This window comes from Prionailurus bengalensis, chromosome A3 (genome assembly GCF_016509475.1).
Source record: "Prionailurus bengalensis isolate Pbe53 chromosome A3, Fcat_Pben_1.1_paternal_pri, whole genome shotgun sequence".
Lineage (NCBI taxonomy): Eukaryota > Metazoa > Chordata > Mammalia > Carnivora > Felidae > Prionailurus > Prionailurus bengalensis.
The window spans coordinates 110,431,661-110,453,933 of record NC_057354.1 but is presented as its reverse complement, the minus strand read 5'-3'; the positions used below and the strand labels follow the sequence as shown (position 1 = coordinate 110,453,933).

Genomic DNA, 22,273 nt, shown 5'->3' with positions numbered 1-22,273 from the left:
ACCTGAGTCGAAGTCAGATGCCCAACCCACTGAGCCACCCAGACGCCCCAATGTTATCATTATTATTAAATTCATATTATGTATATCTAAACGTTGTTTAATTATCATTAGTTGATTATTTGATCAACCTATTTCATTATTTAATAATCATTCAGGAAAAGAAAATACCCATGCCTGCTGAATTGGCAATAGGATGGCAGTAGGAGTCATACTTCAAGGGTGGCAGTAGGAGTCATACTTCAACTTTGCTCCTAGGGAAGTGCCTGCCAAGCACTGTTTGAATTTTTCATCCATTTCCTGGTTCTGAGTTTCACTGAACAAATTTTTCCAATCACCAACTTCACCTACAACACACACAAAAATAACAGACCCGGACACCTGTTAGAAGATAGTTTCCTCATTTTTTTTTTAGCTATTTATTTCATTTTATTTTTATTTTTATTTTTATTTGAGTATGGTTGGCACACAGTGTTACATTCGTTTCAGGGCTATCACATAGTGGTTCGACAACTAGACACACTTTGCTGTGCTCACAAGTATAGCTACCATCTGTCACCATACAATGCCATTTATAATACCGTTACCTGTGCTGTGCCTTTTAGTCCCATGACTTGTTCCTTACTTAACTGGAAGCCTGTACCTCCTACTTCCCTTCACCAATTTTACCCATCCCCCTATTTCTTCTTGATTTTACCATTTTTTCAGTGCAGCATTTCACTTTGAAATGTGAAATGGAGACATGAAGAAAATTAAGCAGTCTTAAAAATGAATGTAATTCCTCCTGTAAAGTTAATGGTATCCATTGGGGCCTCCCATCTGTGGCATAGTAGGTGATGTGCTTTCTTTATATCACCGAAGGGACTGTTGGCCTCAGTCATCTCCTAGCCCCACCCCTGTCTCAACACTTGGGACCTAAAATTCCACTTTTTGAGAGTCATTCTTTTTTCCCCCTCTGTAAAGTCTTTTAAATACCTCACCCCTTGAGAAGTTATCATTTTACAACAGGTTTTGGTTAAGACCTCAGATGCTGATAATTTTGCAAAAAGTTACTACTTTGCCTGAGATTAGGATATGTTTTTCTTATTCCTTTTAAAAACAAAGGAAGTTGGGGCGCCTGGGTGGCTCAGTCGGTTGAGCGACCAACTTTGGCTCAGGTCGTGATCTCACGGTTTGTGAGTTTGAGCCCCACATCGGGCTCTGTGCTGACAGTTCAGAACCTGGAGCCTGCTTCTGATTGTGTCTCCCTCTCTCTCTGCCCCTAACCCACTTTCATTCTGTCTCTGTCTTTCTCAAAAATAAATAAACACTAAAAAAATTAAAAAAAAAAAAAACAACGAAGTTGCTTCTTTCTTTAGAATCTTTTGGTGATTTGGGTTGAAGTTGCAAGTTCCTTGTTGCATAGCCATTGAAATGTATGTTTATAAAGAGGGTTTAATGACAAGGAAGTGCTTGGATGTATGAAGGGAGTAACATAAAACACAAAGCTGTTTGCAAATGTCATCCACTATAAAAAAACATCACAGAATGAGGCTGGAAGAAATATGCCAAAAAGTTAAACTTGCCTCTGGTGGGAGAAATGTGAATAATTTTTAACGTTCTTGCACATTTACCTGTGCCTTCTGAATTTTTGCAAAGAATATTGTAAAATATTTAAGTTACCACTTTATTTTAGAATTTTTCTGTTCTGAATAGTGCGTGATTAACGCCTAGGTGTTTCAGTTGGTTGAGCATCCGACTTTGGTTCAGGTCATGATCTTGCAGGTTTGTGAGTTTGAGCCCTGGGTCAGGCTCCATGCTGACAGCTCAGAGCCTGGGGCCTGCTTGGGATTCTGTGTCTCCCTCTTTCTCAGCCCCTCCCCTGCTCTCCCTCTCTCTCTCTCTCTCTCTCAATCTCTCTCTCTCTCTCTCTCTCAAAAATAAACATAAAAAAAATTTTAAAAAAGCAATATAAAGAAAAGTTCTATTTTCTTCCCCCTCCTTTAAAGCTAATCAAGCAAGGCATAAAAGTCAGGGGTAAAGCCAGGAATCAAGCCCAAGCTAGATTTACATTCAATGTTCCATTCACAGTGGGTATTTTAAATGGGTCTTCATTTGATAAAGTAAAGTGGAGTAGACTCAAGTAAACCTACGTTCAAATCCTGACTCCATCGATCATTAGCTTTGTGGCAACGGACAAATTAATTTCCCTGAGCTTTGGTGCCCACATTTATAAAATTAAGGAATTCATGAATTTTTTTGCTGTAAAATTTATGCCTAGTAAAAGGTCTAACACATAGTGCTGCCTCTAAATCATGTTATACTTTATATATATATATATATATATATATATATATATATATATATATATAATTTTAAAAAACTGGTAATACCTAAGCTATATTATCATAAACTGTCATAAGAAGTTAGATTGCCTTTAAAAAAAATCACAGTTCCCAACCAACAGGGCAGTAAGAGGTGGCCAATGAGGTATAAAGAAGTCACTGATGAGGCTTCCCACAAAGTTCTTTAAAGGGGGCCCACTCAGCTAACATGCGATTCTGTATCTTGCTATTCCCTGTTTATTTTAAAAATATATAATCCTTTAGTTTTAATGTAATGGTGGAGCTCTGGCTGTTGTCCTGCCATCACATACTGGCAAGCAGAAAGGTACAAGGAACTTAGTACTCTGAAAGATAACTTTAGATATTGTGGAACTCGTTCAGTCTACTTCTGTGGAATTAGTACACAGTAGAAGTATACTACTCAGTGGAACTGAGTCTACTTTGAACTCACTGTGTCCAAACTTACTGAGGGAGAAACAAGAAAATCCTGTCTTAACTGAAGATAAAAGTATTTGGATTGGGGCACCTGTGTAGCTCAGTCGGTTAAGTGTCTGCCTTCGGCTTAAGTCATGATCTCATGGTTCGTGGGTTCAAGCCCCATGTCTGGCTTAGTGCTGACAGCTCAGAGCCTGGAGCCTGCTTTGGATTTGGGGTCTCCCTCTCTCTCTGCCCCTCCCCTGCTGGTGCTCTGTCCGTCTCTCTGTCTCTCAAAAATAAATATACATTAAAAAAATTATAAAAATAAAGTATTTGGATTGCCTGTTATATGCAAACCAATGGATGTCCCAGAAACCAATGCGACTTTACCTTTGCGGAACAGGAAGGGCCCAATGGCACCGTGTGTTTCCTGGGACTTTGCTCGCATTGCTTGGAAGGTACTCTGGGCTGAGATGGTTTGGATCTGCTCCCCAGTTAAAGAGAATCCAAAGAACTCAGCAATGTGTTTTATTCCAGCGGTCAGGTTCTGAAAACAACATTTTCAAGGATAAACTTCTTTCTATGGGAATTGTGCCCGAGCAAAGACAGGTTTCTTAGCCAGAATGGATTTACTAAGCCTACCTCTCCAACTCACCTTTTCATCTCTCTCTTTAGACTTTCTTTGATACTTCTGTATCAATATTTGAGATAGCCCTACAAAATATTCTGTATTGTTTTTACTTTGTAGTTTCAATGGGTGACTCTTATTAAACTCCTCAGGATACAAATAATGATAGCAAGCATTAAGTAGTAGGTCTTATCTAAGATGATACTCATTTTATTAAAAAGCACCAGTCTAGGGGCACCTGGGTGGCTCAGTCGATTAAGCATCCGACTTTGGCTCAGGTTATGATCTCCCAGTTTGTGAGCAAGCCTTGCATCAGGCTGTGTGCTGACAGCTCAGAGCCTGGAGCTTGTTTCAGAATCTGTATCTACCCCTCTCTCTCTCTGCTTCTCCCTGGCTCTTGCTGTCTCTCTCTCAAAAATAAACATTAAAAAAATAATAAAAAAAAGCACCAGTCTAAATGAGCTGAGGAAATCAATGTATTTTTACATGCCCATTCCAATTCTCTTTTCTTCTGAATCCTATTTATAGCTAATGTTTAATTCTATCCAGAAAGTCTAATTTTTAGAATCCTGAAAACTAGAAGGAATCTTGAAATTAATCTTGTCTAAATACCCTTGTAACCAGTATCCCTACCAATGAAGATTCATAATCTTCTAGAACAGTTTCTTAAACTGTATTCTACAAAACACTAATTTACTTCAAGGTGGCTATAGATGTTTTGTGAAAAAAGAAAAAAAAAGAAAAGAAAAGGAGAGTGAAGGGTGAGGTCAAATAAGTTTGGAATCTTTTTGGTTAAATAAAGAGAAGTTTGTTTTGCTTTTCCTACAGGATCTCTCACTCTTGAGTATGTCAGCTTGCAATGTGAATGTCCCAAAAGACCCACAGTCCCCAAATCAGTTTGAATGGGCAACCTCCAGGCAAGAATTATTAACATCTGGGCAACATGGCATTCCATGGAACACAAGTTTCAGAAACATCATTGTAGACTAGCAGGATAAAAGACTAAAGTAGTATGTTCTCTCATGTTACATAAATGCACTCGAGAAACAGAAGGGATGGATTCATTCATACTTCCCTTTGATAAGAATGTCAGAGGAGACTGGTGTTAATAACCCAATTCCTCTAGAAAGCATTTGGCACACTCCCTTTTTTTTTTTTTTTTTCAATATATGAAATTTATTGTCAAATTGGTTTCCATACAACACCCAGTGCTCAGCACGCTCCCTTTTTAACATACTTTCTCTACTGGAGTCCAGGACTCTGGCTTCCCTCCTGCCTCATTAGCCCCTCCTCCATCTCCTTTGCTGGTTCCTCCTGTTTCCCAAACAGTCTATATGGGGGACTCTAGGGCTCAGTTCTTGGTCTCCTTCTCTTCCCTATGTATACACTTACATACATGTAAGTATGTAATCTCATGGCTTTAAATGCCATCTATGTGCCAAATTTATATATACAGCCCAGCACTCTCTCCATTCAGCACGTTTATAGTCAACTTGACCTCTCCATTTGGATGACTAATAAACATCTCAGACTAAGCATGTGCAAAGCCAAACCCCTGATCTTTCCCACAATCTCACTTCACCTGCTGGCATCTCGTACTCAAGGGACAACAATTCAGTCCTCTCAGTTGGTCAGGCCAGTAATATTGGAGTCTTATTTGACTTCATTTTTCTCTCACTGCTCTTTCTCCCATCCAATCCAGCAGCAAATCCTAATAGCTCTTCTTCAACAAATATTCAGAATTTAACTACTTATTACTTCCATTGCCACTTCTGGTCTAAGCCACAATCTTCCTTTGCCTGGACCACTATAGTACTCCTAACCCTAACCCTAACCCTAACCCTAACCCTAACCCTCATGGGTTTCTCTACACAATCTTTGCTTCTCTCTAGTATGTTTTCATACACCAACCAGAATGAACCTGTTAAAAACACAACTCCTATCACTTTTCTGCTCGAATCCCATAATGGTTTTCTATTTCACTCAGAGTGAAGGCCAAAGTAATTTCAATGGCTGGCCACATTATTCCCCATACTCCTCTCTACCCCACTCCCTTGCCTCTGTTCTCATTGGTTAATCTCCCCTGGTTCACCCCTACTGACCCAGCCACATCCGCCTCCTTAATATCACTTAACCATACCAGGAACACTCCTACCTCAGGGCGTTTGCTCAGTTGGTTCTGTATGCCTGGAAAATTCTTATTCCAGTTACCTACTCTGCTTACTCCCTCATCTTCTTTAGATCTTTGCTCAAATCACATCCATTCCATGAGGTTTCTACCAGCTATCTTATATGGGGATTTGTCCAACATCCCAATTCCCTACCCCTGACATTTCCAGTTTTCCTTAATCAGTTATGCCATTTCTTTTTTTCTCACATATTATAAACATTTTTAAAATGTTATATTTATTGTTTTTCTCTCTCCCTGCCTCCTCCAGCTAGAAGGTAAGCTTCTCCAGGGCAGTGAATTTTGTCTGGTCTGTTCACTGATGTATCACAAGGGCCTAGAACAATGCTGGGCAGCATTAAATGTTCATGAATTGGGGAGGGGAAGGAAAAAAAAAAGAGGTTAGAGTGGGAGACAGCCAAAGCATAAGAGACTCTTAAAAACTGCGAACAGGGGCGCCTGGGTGGCGCAGTCGGTTAAGCGTCCGACTTCAGCCAGGTCACGATCTCGCGGTCAGGGAGTTCGAGCCCCGCGTCGGGCTCTGGGCTGATGGCTCAGAGCCTGGAGCCTGTTTCTGATTCTGTGTCTCCCTCTCTCTCTGCCCCTCCCCCGTTCATGCTCTGTCTCTCTCTGTCCCAAAAATAAATAAACGTTGAAAAAAAAAATTTTTTTTTAAAAAATAAAAAAACTGCGAACAAACTGGGGGTTGAGGGGGGTGGGAGGGAGGAGGGGGTAGGTGATGGGTATTGAAGAGGGCATCTTTTGGGATGAGCACTGGGTGTTGTATGGAAACCAATTTGACAATAAATTTCATATATTAAAAAAATAAATGTTCATGAATACCAATTTAAAAAATAACATTATATGGAAAAATCAATTCACAGCCAAATGCACATTCAATTCCATCTCAGTTGAAACCTACTTATTATTTCTGGCATTCTTAAGTTGGGCTATCTATCACAGAAGGAAAATAAAGCAGCCACTGTTAGTAATAAGTTGCTAAGCCTTATTTTATTTCTGTTAAATAAACAACCTAAGCCCCTATGCACTGTGTTTTTTTTCCCTAGCATTGTACCACAAATCTGGAATACTTATTTTTTAATTGAATACAATATTTGTTCACACAACCAGACATTAAAAGTAGGTTCTCTATGTGATATTTTATAATAAATCTTGCTATAGAATGTCAGTAATCAAAATCTTACCTTTTTAAGGTCTTCATATAATATGAACTTAACATTTTCATCATCAAGATGTTTGTTCCAGTTAATGGCAAAATCAAAATAGCTTCCCCAGGAAACTAAAAATATAAGGAAAAAATTCTTAGGGAATTTCAAATAATTGAGGTTAAAATTATAGATGGTTAATTTATGCTTTAAAATATAAACTATATATGTGTGTGTGTGTGTATGCTCAGACAAGATGTTTGTATGTCATTATAAATCCCTGCTCCAGAAGAACTGGCATACGGCCATTCCTGTGTCAGATTTCTATTCATTTTATTATTTTCATAAATAATAACTAAGCAAGTTGCAAAAGTGATTTGATAAAAACTACCAGACATTCATGAATATTTAGGTGAATAAAATGATTCAGAAATAGTGAAAGGTACACGAAAAACGACAGATAGTACCAGAAAGAAAAGAAATGATGAGGCAGATGTTTTCTCGATCAGCATTGTCCAATAGAAATTTAATGAAAGCCACATCTGTAAATTTAAAAAAATGCTTATTTATTTATTTTTGAGAGAGAAAGCAGAAGCAAGGGAGGGACAGAGATAAAGGGAGACAAGATCCAAAGCAGGATCTGTGCTGAGAGCACAGAGCCTGGTTTGCAGCTCGAACTCATGAAGCGAAAGATCATGACCTGAGCCAGAGTCAGAGGCTTAACTGACTGAACCACCGCAGCATTCCCCTCACCACATCTGTAATTTTAAATATTCCAATAGCCACATTAAGAAAAACAAAAAGAGGGGTGCCTGGGTGGCTTGGTTGGTTAAGCGTCCAACTTCGGCTCAGGTCATGATCTTATGGTCCGTGAGTTCGAGCCCCGCGTTGGGCTCTGTGCTGACAACTCAGAGCCTGGAGCCTGTTTCAGATTCTGTGTCTCCCTCTCTCTCTGCCCCTCCCCTGTTCATGCTCTGTCTGTCTCTGTCTCAAAAATAAATAAACGTTAAAAAAAAAAAAGCAAAAAGAAACAGGTGAAATTAAATTTAATATTTTATTTTGTTTAACCAAATATATCCCAAATTATTATCATTTCAGAATATAATCAATATAAAAAATTACTAAGGAACCATCACACTTTGTTTCTAAGTCTTCAAAAGCCGGTGGGCATTTTACACTTACAGAGAATCTCAATTTGAATGCCAAATTCTTTATCAAAAATACTTGATGTGGGGTGCCTGGGTGGCGCAGTCGGTTAAGCGTCCGACTTCAGCCAGGTCACGATCTCGCGGTCCGTGAGTTCGAGCCCCGCGTCGGGCTCTGGGCTGATGACTCAGAGCCTGGAGCCTGTTTCCGATTCTGTGTCTCCCTCTCTCTCTGCCCCTCCCCCGTTCATGCTCTGTCTCTCTCTGTCCCAAAATAAATAAACGTTGAAAAAAAAAAATACTTGATGTATTTTTAGACCTTTTTTAAAGTTAATTTGTTTATTCTGTGAGAGAGAGACCACAAGTAGGGGAAAGGCATAGAGATAGGGAGACAGAGAGAGAATCCAAAGCAGGCTCTGCACTCTCAGTGCAGAGCCTGATGCGGGGCTCAAATTCACAAACCCATGAGATTGTGACCTGAGCTGAAATCAAGAGTCAGACCTTAACCGACTGAGCCACCCAGGTGCCCTGATGTATTTTTAGACGTTTACAACTTAAGTTGAGAAAGTAGATTCATATACTCAACTTGTACCAAATTCATTTAAAAGTTTCCAATAACTGAATTGAATATCTGGGTTGTTTTGTTTTGTTTTTAATGTTTATTTGTTTTTGAGAGAGAGAGAGAGCAAGTAGGGGAGGAACAGAGAGGGAGGGAGACACAATCTGAAGCAGGCTCCAGGCTCTTAGTTGTCAGCACAGAGCCAGATGCCGGGCTTGAACTCATGAGCTGTGAGATCATGACCTGAGCCGAAGTCGGACGCTTAACCGACTGAGCCACCCAGGTGCCCTGAGTATCTGTTTTTAAATTTAAACTAATTAAATAAGATGTAAAATTTAACTCCTCGATTGCACCAGTCACAATTCACGTGCTCATTTGCCACACGTAGCTAGTGGCTACTGCACTGGACAGTGAACATCTAGACACTGATTAGCTGTGCTGCTTATTAACTGTATGACTTTGAGCAACAACCGAAACCTCTTTGTACCTTAGTTACCTCATTAGTAAAATGGCATTGTTGTCAGACTTAAATGAATTAACAACATCAAATGGTTAAAACAGTGCCTGATTAATAGTACCCACTCAGCAAATTTTAGCCGTTACTGTAATCGCTAGTAATAATAATATTCTCATAATCCTTATCATCATCATCGTTATCATTGAAGCCCTTGCTTTGAGCCAGGCTATTTCCACATGTTTTCTTTGTTGAGGCAGACACTGTATGTTTCATACCCAATATCCAATATATTCCTGTTTTTGCTGCTAACCAAACTCTGGTTAGTTACTTGGGTCTAAGCCAGTTATGGGAATTCTGGTTCCTGTTTCTCAGCCTCCCTTCGCGCTGTGATTGGTCTCAGGATATGGTTCTGGCCAGCAAGACACAAGCAGAAGTCTGCTGGAAGGTTTCTAGTAAAACCGTTGCGGTCTTGATGAACCTCCTTCAGGATCTGAAAGTGATGCTTGGAGGCACAGTAGCCAGCCTGAGAGTATGTTGCAAAAGGCAGAAGGGAAAGGCCAAGGGAATGGCAGAGGCGTTGGCTTTGCCATCACTGGGCAACTGAACCAGCTGTCTCTCTTCAGGCTTCTTGTTGAGTGAGAAAAATTAAACCTAATCTGTTTGGGCCACTGCGGTCAGGTTTTCTGTTCTTCCCCATGCACTATTAATTGATAGCTACACATTTGATCCTGGGATCTTTAAAGCAATCCAGGGTGATAGGTACAGGTTTTATACCTATTTTGTTGGTGGGGAAATAACCACTTTAAGGTCACACAGCAAGTTATGGGTTTTGCCGTCTTTCAACATCTGTCTGACACCAGAGCTGTAGTGCTGCCAAACAAAATGCTCTACTGTCCTACTTCCTGCAGGTCAGATATTCTTACCTTTCCTTTATAAGTCAGGAAGCCAATGTTCATAAAGATTAAATGTCTTGGGGTGCCTGGGTGGCTCAGTCGGTTAAGCGTCTGACTTCGGCTCAGGTCACAATCTCACGGTCCGTGAGTTCGAGCCACATGTCAGGCTCTGTGCTGACAGCTCAGAGCCTGGAGCCTGCTTCAAATTCTGTGTCTCCCTCTCTCTCTGACCCTCCCCCATTCATGCTCTGTCTCTCTCTGTCTCAAAAATAAATAAACGTTAAAAAAATTAAAAAAAAATCAAATGTCTTGCTCAACATCACCCAGGTGTGAGTGATTTGAACCTGAATTTAAATTCAAGCTCTGCTACTTAGTGGCTGTGTGACCTTTTTATGCCTCTATCTCCATCTTTACAAAAGCGGACAAGTATAGTATTTGTCCCCATGGGGTTCTTAAGAGAAATGGAAATTTTGGGGAGCATCTGAGTGGCTTAGTCGGTTAAGCGTCCAACTCTTGGTTTCGGTTCAGGTCATGATTTCATGGTTCATGTATTCGAATCCCTCATCGGGCTCTGTGCTGACAGCATAGAGCCTGTCTGGGATTCTCTCTCTCCTTCTCTCTCTGCCCCTTCTCCACTCTCTGTCTCTCAAAATAAATAAACTTAAAAAAAAGAAATGAAATGTTAAAATGTACGCGAGAGATAGTATATAGTGCCTGGCATGTAGTAATTGCTCAGTAAGTGGTAACTATTCTATCTAATATTAATTACTGATATATAATAATAAATGATGAAGCCAATCCAGTCCTCCCATTCCAAATCCTGCATGTTTTCCAGTACATTGAGCTTCCTTCATAAGTTGAACGTAACAAAGTGTGCAAAGCAGAAACTTTGCACCACTTAGTGAGTGGTTTCCAGACAAACAAAACTTTGATCGTGGTGCTTCGTAAGCACCTTCTGTGCACTCCCCCCCCCCGCCCCCCCCCCCCCCCCCGCCAATCCCAATACTTAATCTGTGCTTAGGAACCAATACTGTACCCAGTGGCCATGCATGTGGGGCGTGGTGTTGCTGTGCTGGTCACCTTTAGAAGTGGTCCTCTTTGGGCGCCTGGTGGCTCAGTCGGTTAAACATCCCACTCTCGATTTCAGCTCAGGTCATGATCTCACAGTTTCATGTGTTTAAGTCCCACATCGGGCTCTGCACTGACAGTGCAGAGCCTGCTTGGGATTCTCCCTCTCTCTCTGCCCCTCCCACACTTGGCACTGCTCTGTCTCTCTCAAAATAATAAATAAGTCCGTGAGTAAGTAAATAAATAAATAAAACTTGAAAAATCATGTTAGGATGAGCACTGGGTGTTGTATGTAAGTGATGAACCACGGGAATCTACCCCCAGAACCAAGAGCAGACTGTACATGCTGTTTGTTAGCCAATAAAATAAAATAAAAGTGGTTCTCTTAGAGTGACCTGTCAACAACTTCTCAAGGATCATGTGGCATTAATTCTGCCTTCTATGACACTGCCAAGACTGAAAAGAGCCACCAACTAAAGGAGGCATCTTTAATCTCTGGCCATTATACCCATGGAGGCAGAGTCACTGGGGCTTACAAGCAGTGCGACCACTGGCAAGTGTTTTAACTTTTTGGATTAGTTTTTTCATCTGTGAAAGGGGCTGGAAGTACTTTATTCATAGTTTGTTATAGTCTTAAATCATGCACATAAAACACCTCCTTTAGTACATTGGAGCATCAGTAGGCACTTACAAGAGTTTTTTTAAAGTAATCTCTACACCTAATGTGGGGCTCGAACTCACAACCCCAAGATCAAGGGTTGCGTGCTCTACTGACTGAGCCAGCCAGAAGCCTCAGTAGGCACTTACAAAATTGCAGTTATCAATAACCAGAGGTAAAACATCAACGTGGTCTAACAAAGCCTTTTCCTGTCTGGCAAACAAATATCTTAGATGTGTTTGCTCAACGTCATGGTTTTATCTCTCTCTCTCTCTCTTTTTTTTTCATCATTGTGTTATATAGACACTTAGGGGAAATTAACCAGAGATGCTTTTCTACATGACTCCGTATAGGCCTCTTGGTCCTATGTCTGTTCTATGGCCACCTCATACTTACAGGCGGCATGTGAATTGCCCAAATTATTTTTAAAAACAGTATTATTGTTTGATGTGCAGAACTAGTGGTGCTATAAAATTTCATTAAAGTTTCACTAAAAGCAACTTTTTGGTTCCTGGATCCTCCCTAGTCTTCTTTCTTTACCTTAAAATACATTTGATTTTTTGTACTTTTGTGGTCATCTGTCAAAGTAAGAATTCTTTCACCAACAGCCATACCTTGGCCTTTCATGAACTGTCTGAAGAATTCATCCCAGGAGCCATAGCTTGGAATATCAGGGACATCGTTGTGGAAATGGAAAAAAGATACTGCTGTATCTTTAGGGTTTCGAAATATCACCAAAATCTAGAAAGAGAAAATTAAGTTAAGTTATTCAGGTCTATATTTTGAACTTTGGAAAAGTGAAGGGGTGAACAATATCATTGTGTAATCTTGTATACGACATAATTTTGTTAACATACAGAGAAATTGAAGAAGCGGGGGTGGCAGATGGGGAAGTCTGGGGAGAGGGAAGAGAAAAGAAGAAAAAGCAGACTGATGTTGTAGCAGAGAACTTTTGCTAATGAACTTAGACATTAAGAAGGCATGTGTAGAAGATATGAAAAAAGCAAGGTGCCTGGGTGGCTCAGTCGGTTAAGTGTCTGACTCTTGAGTTCGGCTTAGGTCACAATCTCATGGTTTCTGGGATTGAGCCCCAAGCCAGGTTCTGCACTGACAGTGCAGAGCCGGCTTGAGATTCTCTCTCTCTCTCTCTCTCTCTCTCTCTCTCTCTGCCCCTCCCCCAGCTAGCATGTGTTCATGCGTGAGCAGTGCACACACTCTCTCTTTCTCAAAATAAATAAATAAACGTTAAAAAAAAAAAAAGAAGATACCAAAAAGGAAAAAAGGGCAAGCTCATTAGAATAGTCATAAGGGCATGATCTGGAAGGGTAAACCACAAAGTAAAAATTGCAACATAATATTAAAAAGTAATATTAAGGACAATGAAAATAATGTTCAGAGTTTGGTCAGCAAAAATAAAAAAATGATAAGAGTAGCCAAAGCACCTATAGTTATGTTGGCAGGACGTGAAGTTTGCTATTATATGTGAAATTCAGAAATAAAATTGCTTCAGACCTCACATAAATAATGCTCACCAGAAAGAACAAAAAAACACAACTTCTCGTTTTCCTATCGCATTCTTTTGTTAAACTCTCTAAATATCTTAGTGGGATTCTGGAATCTATTCATTAAAATATGTTCAATTCTAGGTATATGTTTTATATCCTAGCTGAAAATGCATTCGCTTTGAGCACAACAATAGCAAATATATTTGAAGAAAGAAACAACAGAAGAAATGCTAAATCACACGTTTCATTTCTCAAAATTCTATGATAAGATGCAGACTTCATCACATAGCTCAGAAAGGCAATATCTAGACATTAAAAACTTCAAACTGAAATATGAGTAGGGAGGGACACTCACCTTGGCTTTATTCTTGAAGATGGACCCAGGTAATTTGTCATAATGGAGATGAGTTGCCAGAATCCTTGGGGATGGAAACTGTTTCATTCTCTTAAAAACAGACATGGTAAAGTAAAAGTGTGTATGTCTTATGGTGAATTTCTCTTAAGTGTAGTATCTGAATGGTAGTTCCAAGTATCACTACTGTGCCTTTTCTATTTCCCCCTCCAATTTTTAAAAATTTATTTCTGTTTTCTTAATTTGTGGGGATGAGGAATGGAGAAAGTCATAAATAATTTAAATCATCCTTTTGGGAGGCGTCTGGGTGGCTCAGTCGGTTAAGCGTCTGACTTCGGCTCAGGTCATGATCTTGCGGTCCATGAGTTCGAGCCCCGCATCGGGCTCTGTGCTGACAGCTCAGAGCCTGGAGCCTGTTTCGGATTCTGTGTCTCCCTCTCTCTGACCCTCCCCCGTTCATGCTCTGTCTCTCTCTGTCTCAAAAATAAATAAACGTTAAAAAAAAATCCTTTTGGACCGCCTTATAGAGTTTGGCTTACCATTTTGGAGGGGTCTTTTTTTTTTGAAAATTTTACCTTTTCTACAATCATACTAAATTCTTTTTAGAATTGATTCTTTGCAGCTCATAATTTGTGATCTATTCTGTCTTCATTTGGCTCTCTTCTATAGTCAAGGTCTTTACCAGAAATATTCAAGTTTTTCCATTGGTCTCCCAAACCCACTTTTAATATCCAGACTTTTTTTTTGCCAACAAAATTCCATGCAATCAAATATCCTAACAGAACCTGGAAGTGCACAGTCACTTGAATATCTGAGAAATATTTTGCTAGAGAAATTCTTGTCAATGTAAGGACTCAGTGATTGATTCTGTGTGTGTGTGTGTGTGTGTGTGTGTGTGTGTGTCTGCTTCTACTGATAATTTTGAAAATGAAGTTACCTGTTTAATCTGCCAGGGTTAAGGGTTTTAGTACGTTATATGGGCTAAAGCCTCAAGTTTCATTTCCACACTTGTAGAGGTCACTCACAGCTGGGGCACATTATTTCAAGTGGTAAAATGATATATAGACGTTTATAGCCAATGTTCTGTAGAAACTTAGTGGACATCAGACACCAGCTCGTGTCATGATCTCGCAGTCCATGAGTTGGAGCCCCGCCTTGGGTTCTGTGCTGACAGCTCAGAACCTGGAGTCTGCTTCAGATTCTGTGTCCCCCCCTCTCTCTCTGCCCCTCCCCTGTGCGCTGTCTCTCTCTCTCAAAAATAAATAAACATTAAAAAAGAAGAGAAGAAAACAGTCATAATACTTCATTTACATCAAATTTCCCTAATTTTTAGTTTTGAACATCACTTTTACATTCATTCACAGCAATCCCCTCAGGTGGATATTATAACCCCCATTTTAGAGATTAACAAATGACTTTGAGGTTTTAAGGGCTTTGTGCAAAATCGCACAGATGGTAATTTTCAGATTAAGTTATAGAATGCAGTTTCCACTGCACTGCATGGCCAAAAATCACAAAAAGACATATGAGAAATGGTAAAGTTCCTAATAGGATTAAAGAAATATCCAGGGAGAAAACGGGAAATAACTGTAACAAAACTGATGTGTCAACGAAAATGTGTGATGGGGCCAAACTATAAGCAATGTAAAGACTGGACATAGACATATTTTAAGAAAATACATGTATTTAATTTTATTTATTTTTGTAAGTAATCTCTATGCCCAATATGGGGCTCAAACCCACAACCCAGAGATCAAGAGTTCACATGGGGCACCTGGGTAGCTCAGTCTGTTTAACATCTGACTCTTGGTTTTGGCTCAGGTCAAGATCTCACAGTTTGTGGGTCTGAGCCCCTCATTGGGCTCTGTGCTGAGGCACGGAGCCTGCTTGGGATTCTCCGTCTCCCTCTCTCTCTGCCCCTCCCCTGCTCATGCACTCTCCCCCTCTCTCTCTCAAAGTAAATAAATAAATTTAAAAAATTATAAATAAAAGGGGAGTTGGAGGGGCGCCTGGCTGGCTCAGTCAGAGCATGCAACTCTTCATCTCCAGATCGTGAATCTGAGTCCCAATTCGGATGTAGAGTTTACTTTAAAAAAAGTTGGAGGGGCACCTGGGTGGCTCAGCCGGCTAAGTGTCTGACTTCGGCTCAGGTCATGATCTCACGAGTTCGAATTCGTGAGTTTAAGCCCTGCATTGGGCTCTGTGCTGACAGCTCAGAGCCTGGAGCCTGCTTCGGATTCTGTGTCTCCCTCTCTCTCTCTCTCTCTGCCCCTCCCTGGTCATGCTCTGTCTCACTCTGTCTCTCAAAAATGAAGAAATTTTAAATAAAAATTACTTTTAAAAAAAGTTGGAAAGCTAGAGAAATGTTAGCATAAATTTTAAAGGTGATGATACACACCCTCTTTAGATAAAAGGTTATGCAGTGGCCTCGAGAGGAAAAATCGTTTCATTTTTCATTAGCCCGTTCATCTCTACCTAGGAAAGTTTCTTAAAACTCCTGTCCCCACATCCTGAGCTGGTCCTGACTTCCCACCTCTGGGCCCTGCTGTGGCTGCTAGGCCTCTGCTTCCTCCTGACGTTGCAGCCCCCCAGATCCAGGATGCACGCTTAGCTCCCCACTCCAGCCCAGCCCCAAGTCCCTGAATACCTTACCTGCCTGTGTTTTTCTGTTACTTTAACCCAATCCATGGAAATGGGCTTCCTTCCCCCTAGGATCCAACTTTTCAGTTTGTATTTGTCATCATGCCATGTGTCTCTGTCGTTTTCCAGAAACCCCTTCGTCAGTCCCGATCCAGTGACTTAATTCTCAGTAACTGAGTTCTTCTGTCTGCTTGTTGGGAGTCCTGGCGGTAAGCACCTCTGAAAGTTTTGCTGAGACTGTAGCCGCCCCCCCCCCCCCCAAACGCGTTTCTGGCGGGGCTGGGGCTGGCCCTCCTCCCACCTGTCCTGTCCAGGCACTGAAGTCTTGAGGCAGATCCTTCCTCCCTCCCTGTCCTTGCCTTTCCTGTCTGGGAACAGAACTTTCTGTCTCACACCCAAGCCTCACCTGGTTACATTGGTAGTGGGAGCAATAACGTGTGGTAAAGTGAATTAGAACAGGTAAGGGGGCGCCTGGGCGGTTCAATAGGTTAAGTGTCCAACTCTTCATTTTGGGTCAGGTCATGATCTCACAGTTTGTGAGATCGAGCCCTACATCGAGCTCTGTGCTGATAGCATGGAGCCTGCTTAGTGTTCTCTCTCTCTATTTCTCTCTGGCCTTTCCTTGCTCATGCATGCTCTCTCTCCCTCTCTCTCTCCTTGAAAATAAATAAATAAACATTAAAAAAAAATAAGAAGAACCTTAGGGTGCCTGGGTGGCTCAGTCGGTTAAGTGTCCAACTTCGGCTCAGGTCATGATCTCATAGCTCGTGAGTTCTAGCCCCGCGTCAGGCTCTGTGCTGACAGCTCAGAGCCTGGAGCCTGCTTCGGATTCTGTCTCCCTCTCTCACTCTGCACCTCCCCTGCTTGCACTCTGTCCCTCTCTGTCTCTCTCAAAAATAAAAATTAAAAAAAAAAAAAGAAGCTTTATGCACATCAGTGGCTTACTCTCTCAGCTACTACCCTTTCCCATCCCCCCACACACCAGAGCCATCACTGATACAGGGACACCAAAGATAGTTTCTTATTAGGAAAAGACTGGGGAGTGCTGACATAAACTGAAGGCAGAAATGATCCAGGCCTTAGAGGAACCCTTCTCTTGCCATCCCACCAAGTTTCTGTCTTCAGAGACAAAGTTTTTATGGTTTTAATTTTTTTAAAGAGATCTTCCGCTCTGGAAAGCAGTGTGGAGGTTCCTCAGAAAATTAAAAATAGACCTACCCTATGACCCAGCAATAGCACTGCTAGGAATTTATCCAAGGGATACAGGAGCACTGATGCATAGGGCCACTTGTACCCCAATGTTCATAGCAGCACTCTCAACAATAGCCAAATTATGGAAAGAGCCTAAATGTCCATCAACTGATGAATGGATAAAGAAATTGTGGTTTATATACACAATGGAATATTACGTGGCAATGAGAAAAAATGAAATATGGCCTTTTGTAGCAACGTGGATGGAACTGGAGAGTGTGATGCTAAGTGAAATAAGCCATACAGAGAAAGACAGATACCATATGGTTTCACTCTTATGTGGATCCTGAGAAACTTAACAGGAACCCATGGGGGAGGGGAAGGAAAAAAAAAAAAAAAAGAGGTTAGAATGGGAGAGAGCCAAAGCATAAGAGCCTGTTGAAAACTGAGAACAGACTGAGGGTTGATGGGGGGTGGGGGGGAGGAGAGGGTGGGTGATGGGTATTGAGGAGGGCACCTTTTGGGATGAGCACTGGGTGTTGTATGGAAACCAATTTGTCAATAAATTTCATTAAAAAAATAAATAAATAAAGAGATCTTATTTTTTAAGTAATCTCTACACCCAACATGGGGCTTGATCGTACAACCCCAAGATCAAGAGTAGCATGCTTTACTGACTAAGCCAGCCAGGTGCCCCTCATTTTAATTTTTTTCTTCAGGTTTCTTGACTTACTTTCCCTCCTAGTTCTCTTTAATAAGTAGGCTGTCTATATTGTGCAGAGGTTAAGAAGCTCAAATTGGACAATTTGGGTTCAAATCTTGGCCCTGACATTTATAAGCCCCTTGACCTTGGGCAAGTCTTTGACGGTTTGATCTTTTGAGAAACAGTAATGAGGTGGTTTTTTTGCCCTGAAATGAGACAATCCTTGAAAGGTCCTGGGCTTAGATGGTACGCACAAAATAAGTTGCAATGATTATTAGTGTTAGTACTTTCTGAACCCAAAACTAAAAAAATCCCCCAACTGGAAGAAGTCTATCTATGATAATTTACTATAAGTTTAAAGGCTGTTTTGTACTAACCTGATATTTTTCTGGGTCCCCACATTCAAGAATTGGAAATTCTGGATATTCATACTTTTTGTTAGATCCAGCAAATATTAACTCACTAATTATATGTAGAATCCAATTTGAACCTATAAGAAAAATCAGAGAATCAAAGCTCATTAAAAGAATCTTGGTATAGCAAAGGCATGTTACTTGTGCATATACATCATAAAAATTAAAATCTATAGCCACTCTGTGGTGTGTACAATTGGTTCTTCTGCATTTGAAATAAACTGGGCTATGGAAAGAAATAGAGTTTTGTGGAAAATAGAACGTACTTACATTAGTATAAATCCAGGTTACCTTATATTTCAAATTTCTCTTTTAACAAGAGGCAATTCTTCTTAGTATATGTGCTGCCGAAGCGAGCACAAGGCAATTCTTCTTAAATCTACAATATGTTCCTTATAGAACAATGTTATGTTATAGAAATGATTGTTTATTATATATCACATATTATTGTACCTTACATTAGTAAATATTTTCTTTGAAAAAAAAATTTTAATGTTTATTTTTGAGAGAGAGACAGACAGACAGAGCCTAAGCAGGGGGCAGGGGGGCAGAGAGAGTGGGAGACACAGAATATGAAGCAGGCTCCAGGTTCTGAGCTGTCAGTGCAGAGCCCCGATGCGGGGCTCGAACCCACGAACCGTAAGATCATGACCTGAGTCAAAGTCAGATGCTTAACTGACTGAGCCACCCAGGTGCCCCAGTGAATATTTTCTAAAAAAGTATATATAATTTTGAATTTATAAAAACTCAGCATCAAATAATAGAAAGAAAAATATCAAATAAAGATGACTTTAATAAACACTTAGAGATGAAATAACAGTTTAAAAAATCAGATTGTGTAAAATAGGGACTTAGATTCTGGGTTTTTTTTTAATGTATTTATTTATTTTGAGAGGGAAAGAGAGAGGGAAAGAGAGAGAGAGGGAGAGAGAGAGCGCTCATGGGGGAGGGGCAGAGAGAAAGGGAGAGAAAGAATACCAAGCAGGCTCTGTGCTGACAGCGCTGAGCCCCATGCAGGGCTCGACCCCACGAACCATGAGATCATGACCTGATCTGAAATCAAGAGTCAGACTATGTCACCCCGGTGCCCCACAGATTCTTAATTTATCCTCCATTGATAAATGACCATTGTAACACTGGTTTGAGAAGCTGGAGGATTGATGATGTTTGATCCTGAAAAATAATTACATGGAAATCATCATATACATTATAGACATGGCCATGCTCCTCAGTCAAAAACCAAGATGAAAATCTTTCCTGCTCTCAGTGGCCGATGGCAAATGGACTTTCTTGCATTTCTCTTTCTGGTTGCTAGCCCCACCATGACTCCCTTTTTGCATCCATCATCCTTCTCTCAGACCCCAGGATTTCTAAATCTAGCAGTTCTGGTTATTGATTTCACAAGCTATGTTCTAACCATCTTGGTCGTCCTTCTCCCTGACTTCTGGCCAGCTTCATGCGGAGAGGAACCGCCTTCCTCCCACCTTTGCCTTGCACCCTGCCCAACCTACTCCTTATGAAAAAGCGCCCTTGTAGAAAATGACTTGTTATTTACCACACTTTGGATAAGATGCAAGCACTATGTCATTGCTTCTGGCTTCAAAGGTGTCCAAGGCCTGGAAAGTTTCTGAAGTGCACATGGTGATGGGGTACGGAATCCCCTGGTGGGTGAAAAACAAGCGAGAAAGTGCAGTTTCTTTTGATTTTTCCAGAGCTTCATCAATGTAGTCAATAAATTTCGACTTGTTGGCCATGCTGGCTGTCTGCTAATGAACCTGTTCTGTGGTTGTCCGGCAGCAGCCATCGCTTTTAAAGGAGTTTTTCAGGAGGTGGAATAAAGGACTCCTCCCATTCACATGAGAAACAAGTCATTTCATTCTCACCCCTTCCTCCCCCCACCTGCCTGTTTGCACGCCCACCTCTGACAAAAGGCAAACCACAGGTGCAAAAACAGGCTGAGGATCAGGGAGTATTACCCCAGGGGTTGATTATATTACCATTATGGACAATCCTCCCAAGGAAAGGAAGAGTAGAATCTCTGACCAGACGATAATAGATCACTATCTAGCAAATAGTTCTTTAATTGAATCAGACATACAATTTTCCATCACCGAATTGAGGAAATTTTAGAAGTCAGCAGAACATATCTTACTGAGGCAGGTAGTACACGTAGGGGAGCAACTTTCAATCTCCGTTTTACAGAGGGAAAAAAGAGCTGACCAAAGAGGGTTCCCAGTTAGATAGGGTTCTGGGTTTCACTTTATTTATAATAATGTCTTTTTAAAATGTTGGTAAAAAGGTAGAATTGGAATGTCCAACTGTCTTACTATTTTTGTATTTCCTTATGTAACAATGGGATGCTATTCACGTAGGTGGGAAGGTGGTGTATTTCAGAAGCTCCCTCCCCACACCCTCCCGGCCAAAAAGGGAGGTAAGATTAGACTCCCTGCCAAGCTGCTTAGTGGGATTGTCCCTTACATTATAAAGAGTCTTTGTTTACCTGGGGAAGGTAGAATTTAAGGTATTAATTCAAATACTGCTGTTGTCCTTAGCTTGCTTCTTAGTGAGTAAAATGTTAAAAAAAGACAATATGCCTGGATCCTGTTTTGACAGTAATGCCTGTAATTATAGGAGGATTTGGAGGACTGTTTGGACTTGGTAATGTGAGCTCTGATTCTTCTTAGTCTCCCTGGGCTCAGGGCAAATGGTCAGTCTTACAGTTCTACCTCCTTGACTCTGTTTTATCTGCAAGACTTTATTTTTTAAAGTATTCTCTACACCCAATGTGGGGCTTGAACTCACAACTCCAAGATCAAGAGTCACATGCTCCATTGACTGAGCCAGCCAGGTGCCCCCCTACTTGACTCTTAAGTGTCTACATGCATGATGCAGGGAAACAGCATGAATGATTGTAAAATAACCTAGATTATATGCTCGTGTGCACTGGTGTGCTTTTGAGTGCGGGTAGGCCCCAGGTTCTGTGCAACCCCAGCTTCCATTTAGCTCCTGGACCCACCTAGGCTGGAGATAAGTGGTGGGGGACCTCTCAGACGGCACTGCCCGGGCTTGGTTCACGCTCCTTGGTGGGAGCAGCACAGAAGGTTTGTTCAAAGCTCCTTTTCTTGAGATTACACACATTGCTCCCTCTTTTAAAAAAAAATTTTTTTTAATGTTTATTTATTTTTGAGAGAGAGAGAGAGAGAGACAGATTGTGAGCAGGGGAGGGGCAGAGAGAGAGGGAGACACAGAATCTGAAGCAGACTCCAGGCTCTGTCTGAGCTGTCAGCACAGAGCCTGACACATGGCTCAAACTCACAAACCACAAGATCGTGACCTGAGCGGAAGTTGGATACTTAACTGACTGAGCCACCCAGGCGCCCCGAGACATTGTTCCCTCTTAACGTCTTTTCTTTTTATTTTTTTCTCTGGGCTTACTTATGCCAGATGACAGAGAGAGACAGAGAGAATTCTGGAAAGAGAGCTTGAGAAAACAGGTGACAAAAAATGTCTAGGGTGATTGAACTCAAGTCTGGTTAGTAAAGCAAGCAAGTGAGGATTAAGAAGCATATGTGCCCATTGGCCGCAGGCTGATTTTTAGGGGCGGGTAAATCGGCCCCTCCTGTGCCATCCCTCCCTTTATGGAGTGGGATGCCCCTTCAGGATTAAATTGTGCTTTTTTTGTCTTCTTTAGCAAGAGAAGTCCTACTTGCTAGCGTAGTACAGGATTGAAATTTACTTTGGAATCCTACATGCAGGGAGAGGGCATAGCCTCTTGGTATTCGGGGGAGTTTATTAAAAATTGGCTTCCATGGGGCGCCTGGGTGGCTCAGTCGGTTAAGTGGCCGACTTCGGCTCAGGTCACAATCTCACACTCCGTGAGTTCGAGCCCCGCGTCGGGCTCTGTGCTGACCGCTCAGAGCCTGGAGCCTGTTTCAGATTCTGTGTCTCCCTCTCTCTCTGACCCTCCCCTGTTCATGCTCTGTCTCTCTC

At 41.2% G+C, this 22,273-nt stretch overlaps 1 protein-coding gene across 1 annotated transcript; it reads right to left on the bottom strand.

The window, feature by feature from the left end:
- Window positions 1-56: 56 nt before the first annotated feature.
- SULT6B1 (sulfotransferase family 6B member 1) lies at window positions 57-20,037 on the bottom strand. Its single transcript, XM_043604166.1, has 7 exons — window positions 19,839-20,037; window positions 18,248-18,360; window positions 13,340-13,429; window positions 12,094-12,220; window positions 6,739-6,833; window positions 3,129-3,285; window positions 57-344 (listed from the first exon to the last, which is right to left on the bottom strand). Exons 1-7 carry the CDS (start codon window positions 20,035-20,037, stop codon window positions 214-216), a joined length of 912 nt encoding a protein of 303 aa, XP_043460101.1. The 3' UTR covers window positions 57-213.
- Between the last annotated feature and the right edge of the window lie 2,236 nt (window positions 20,038-22,273).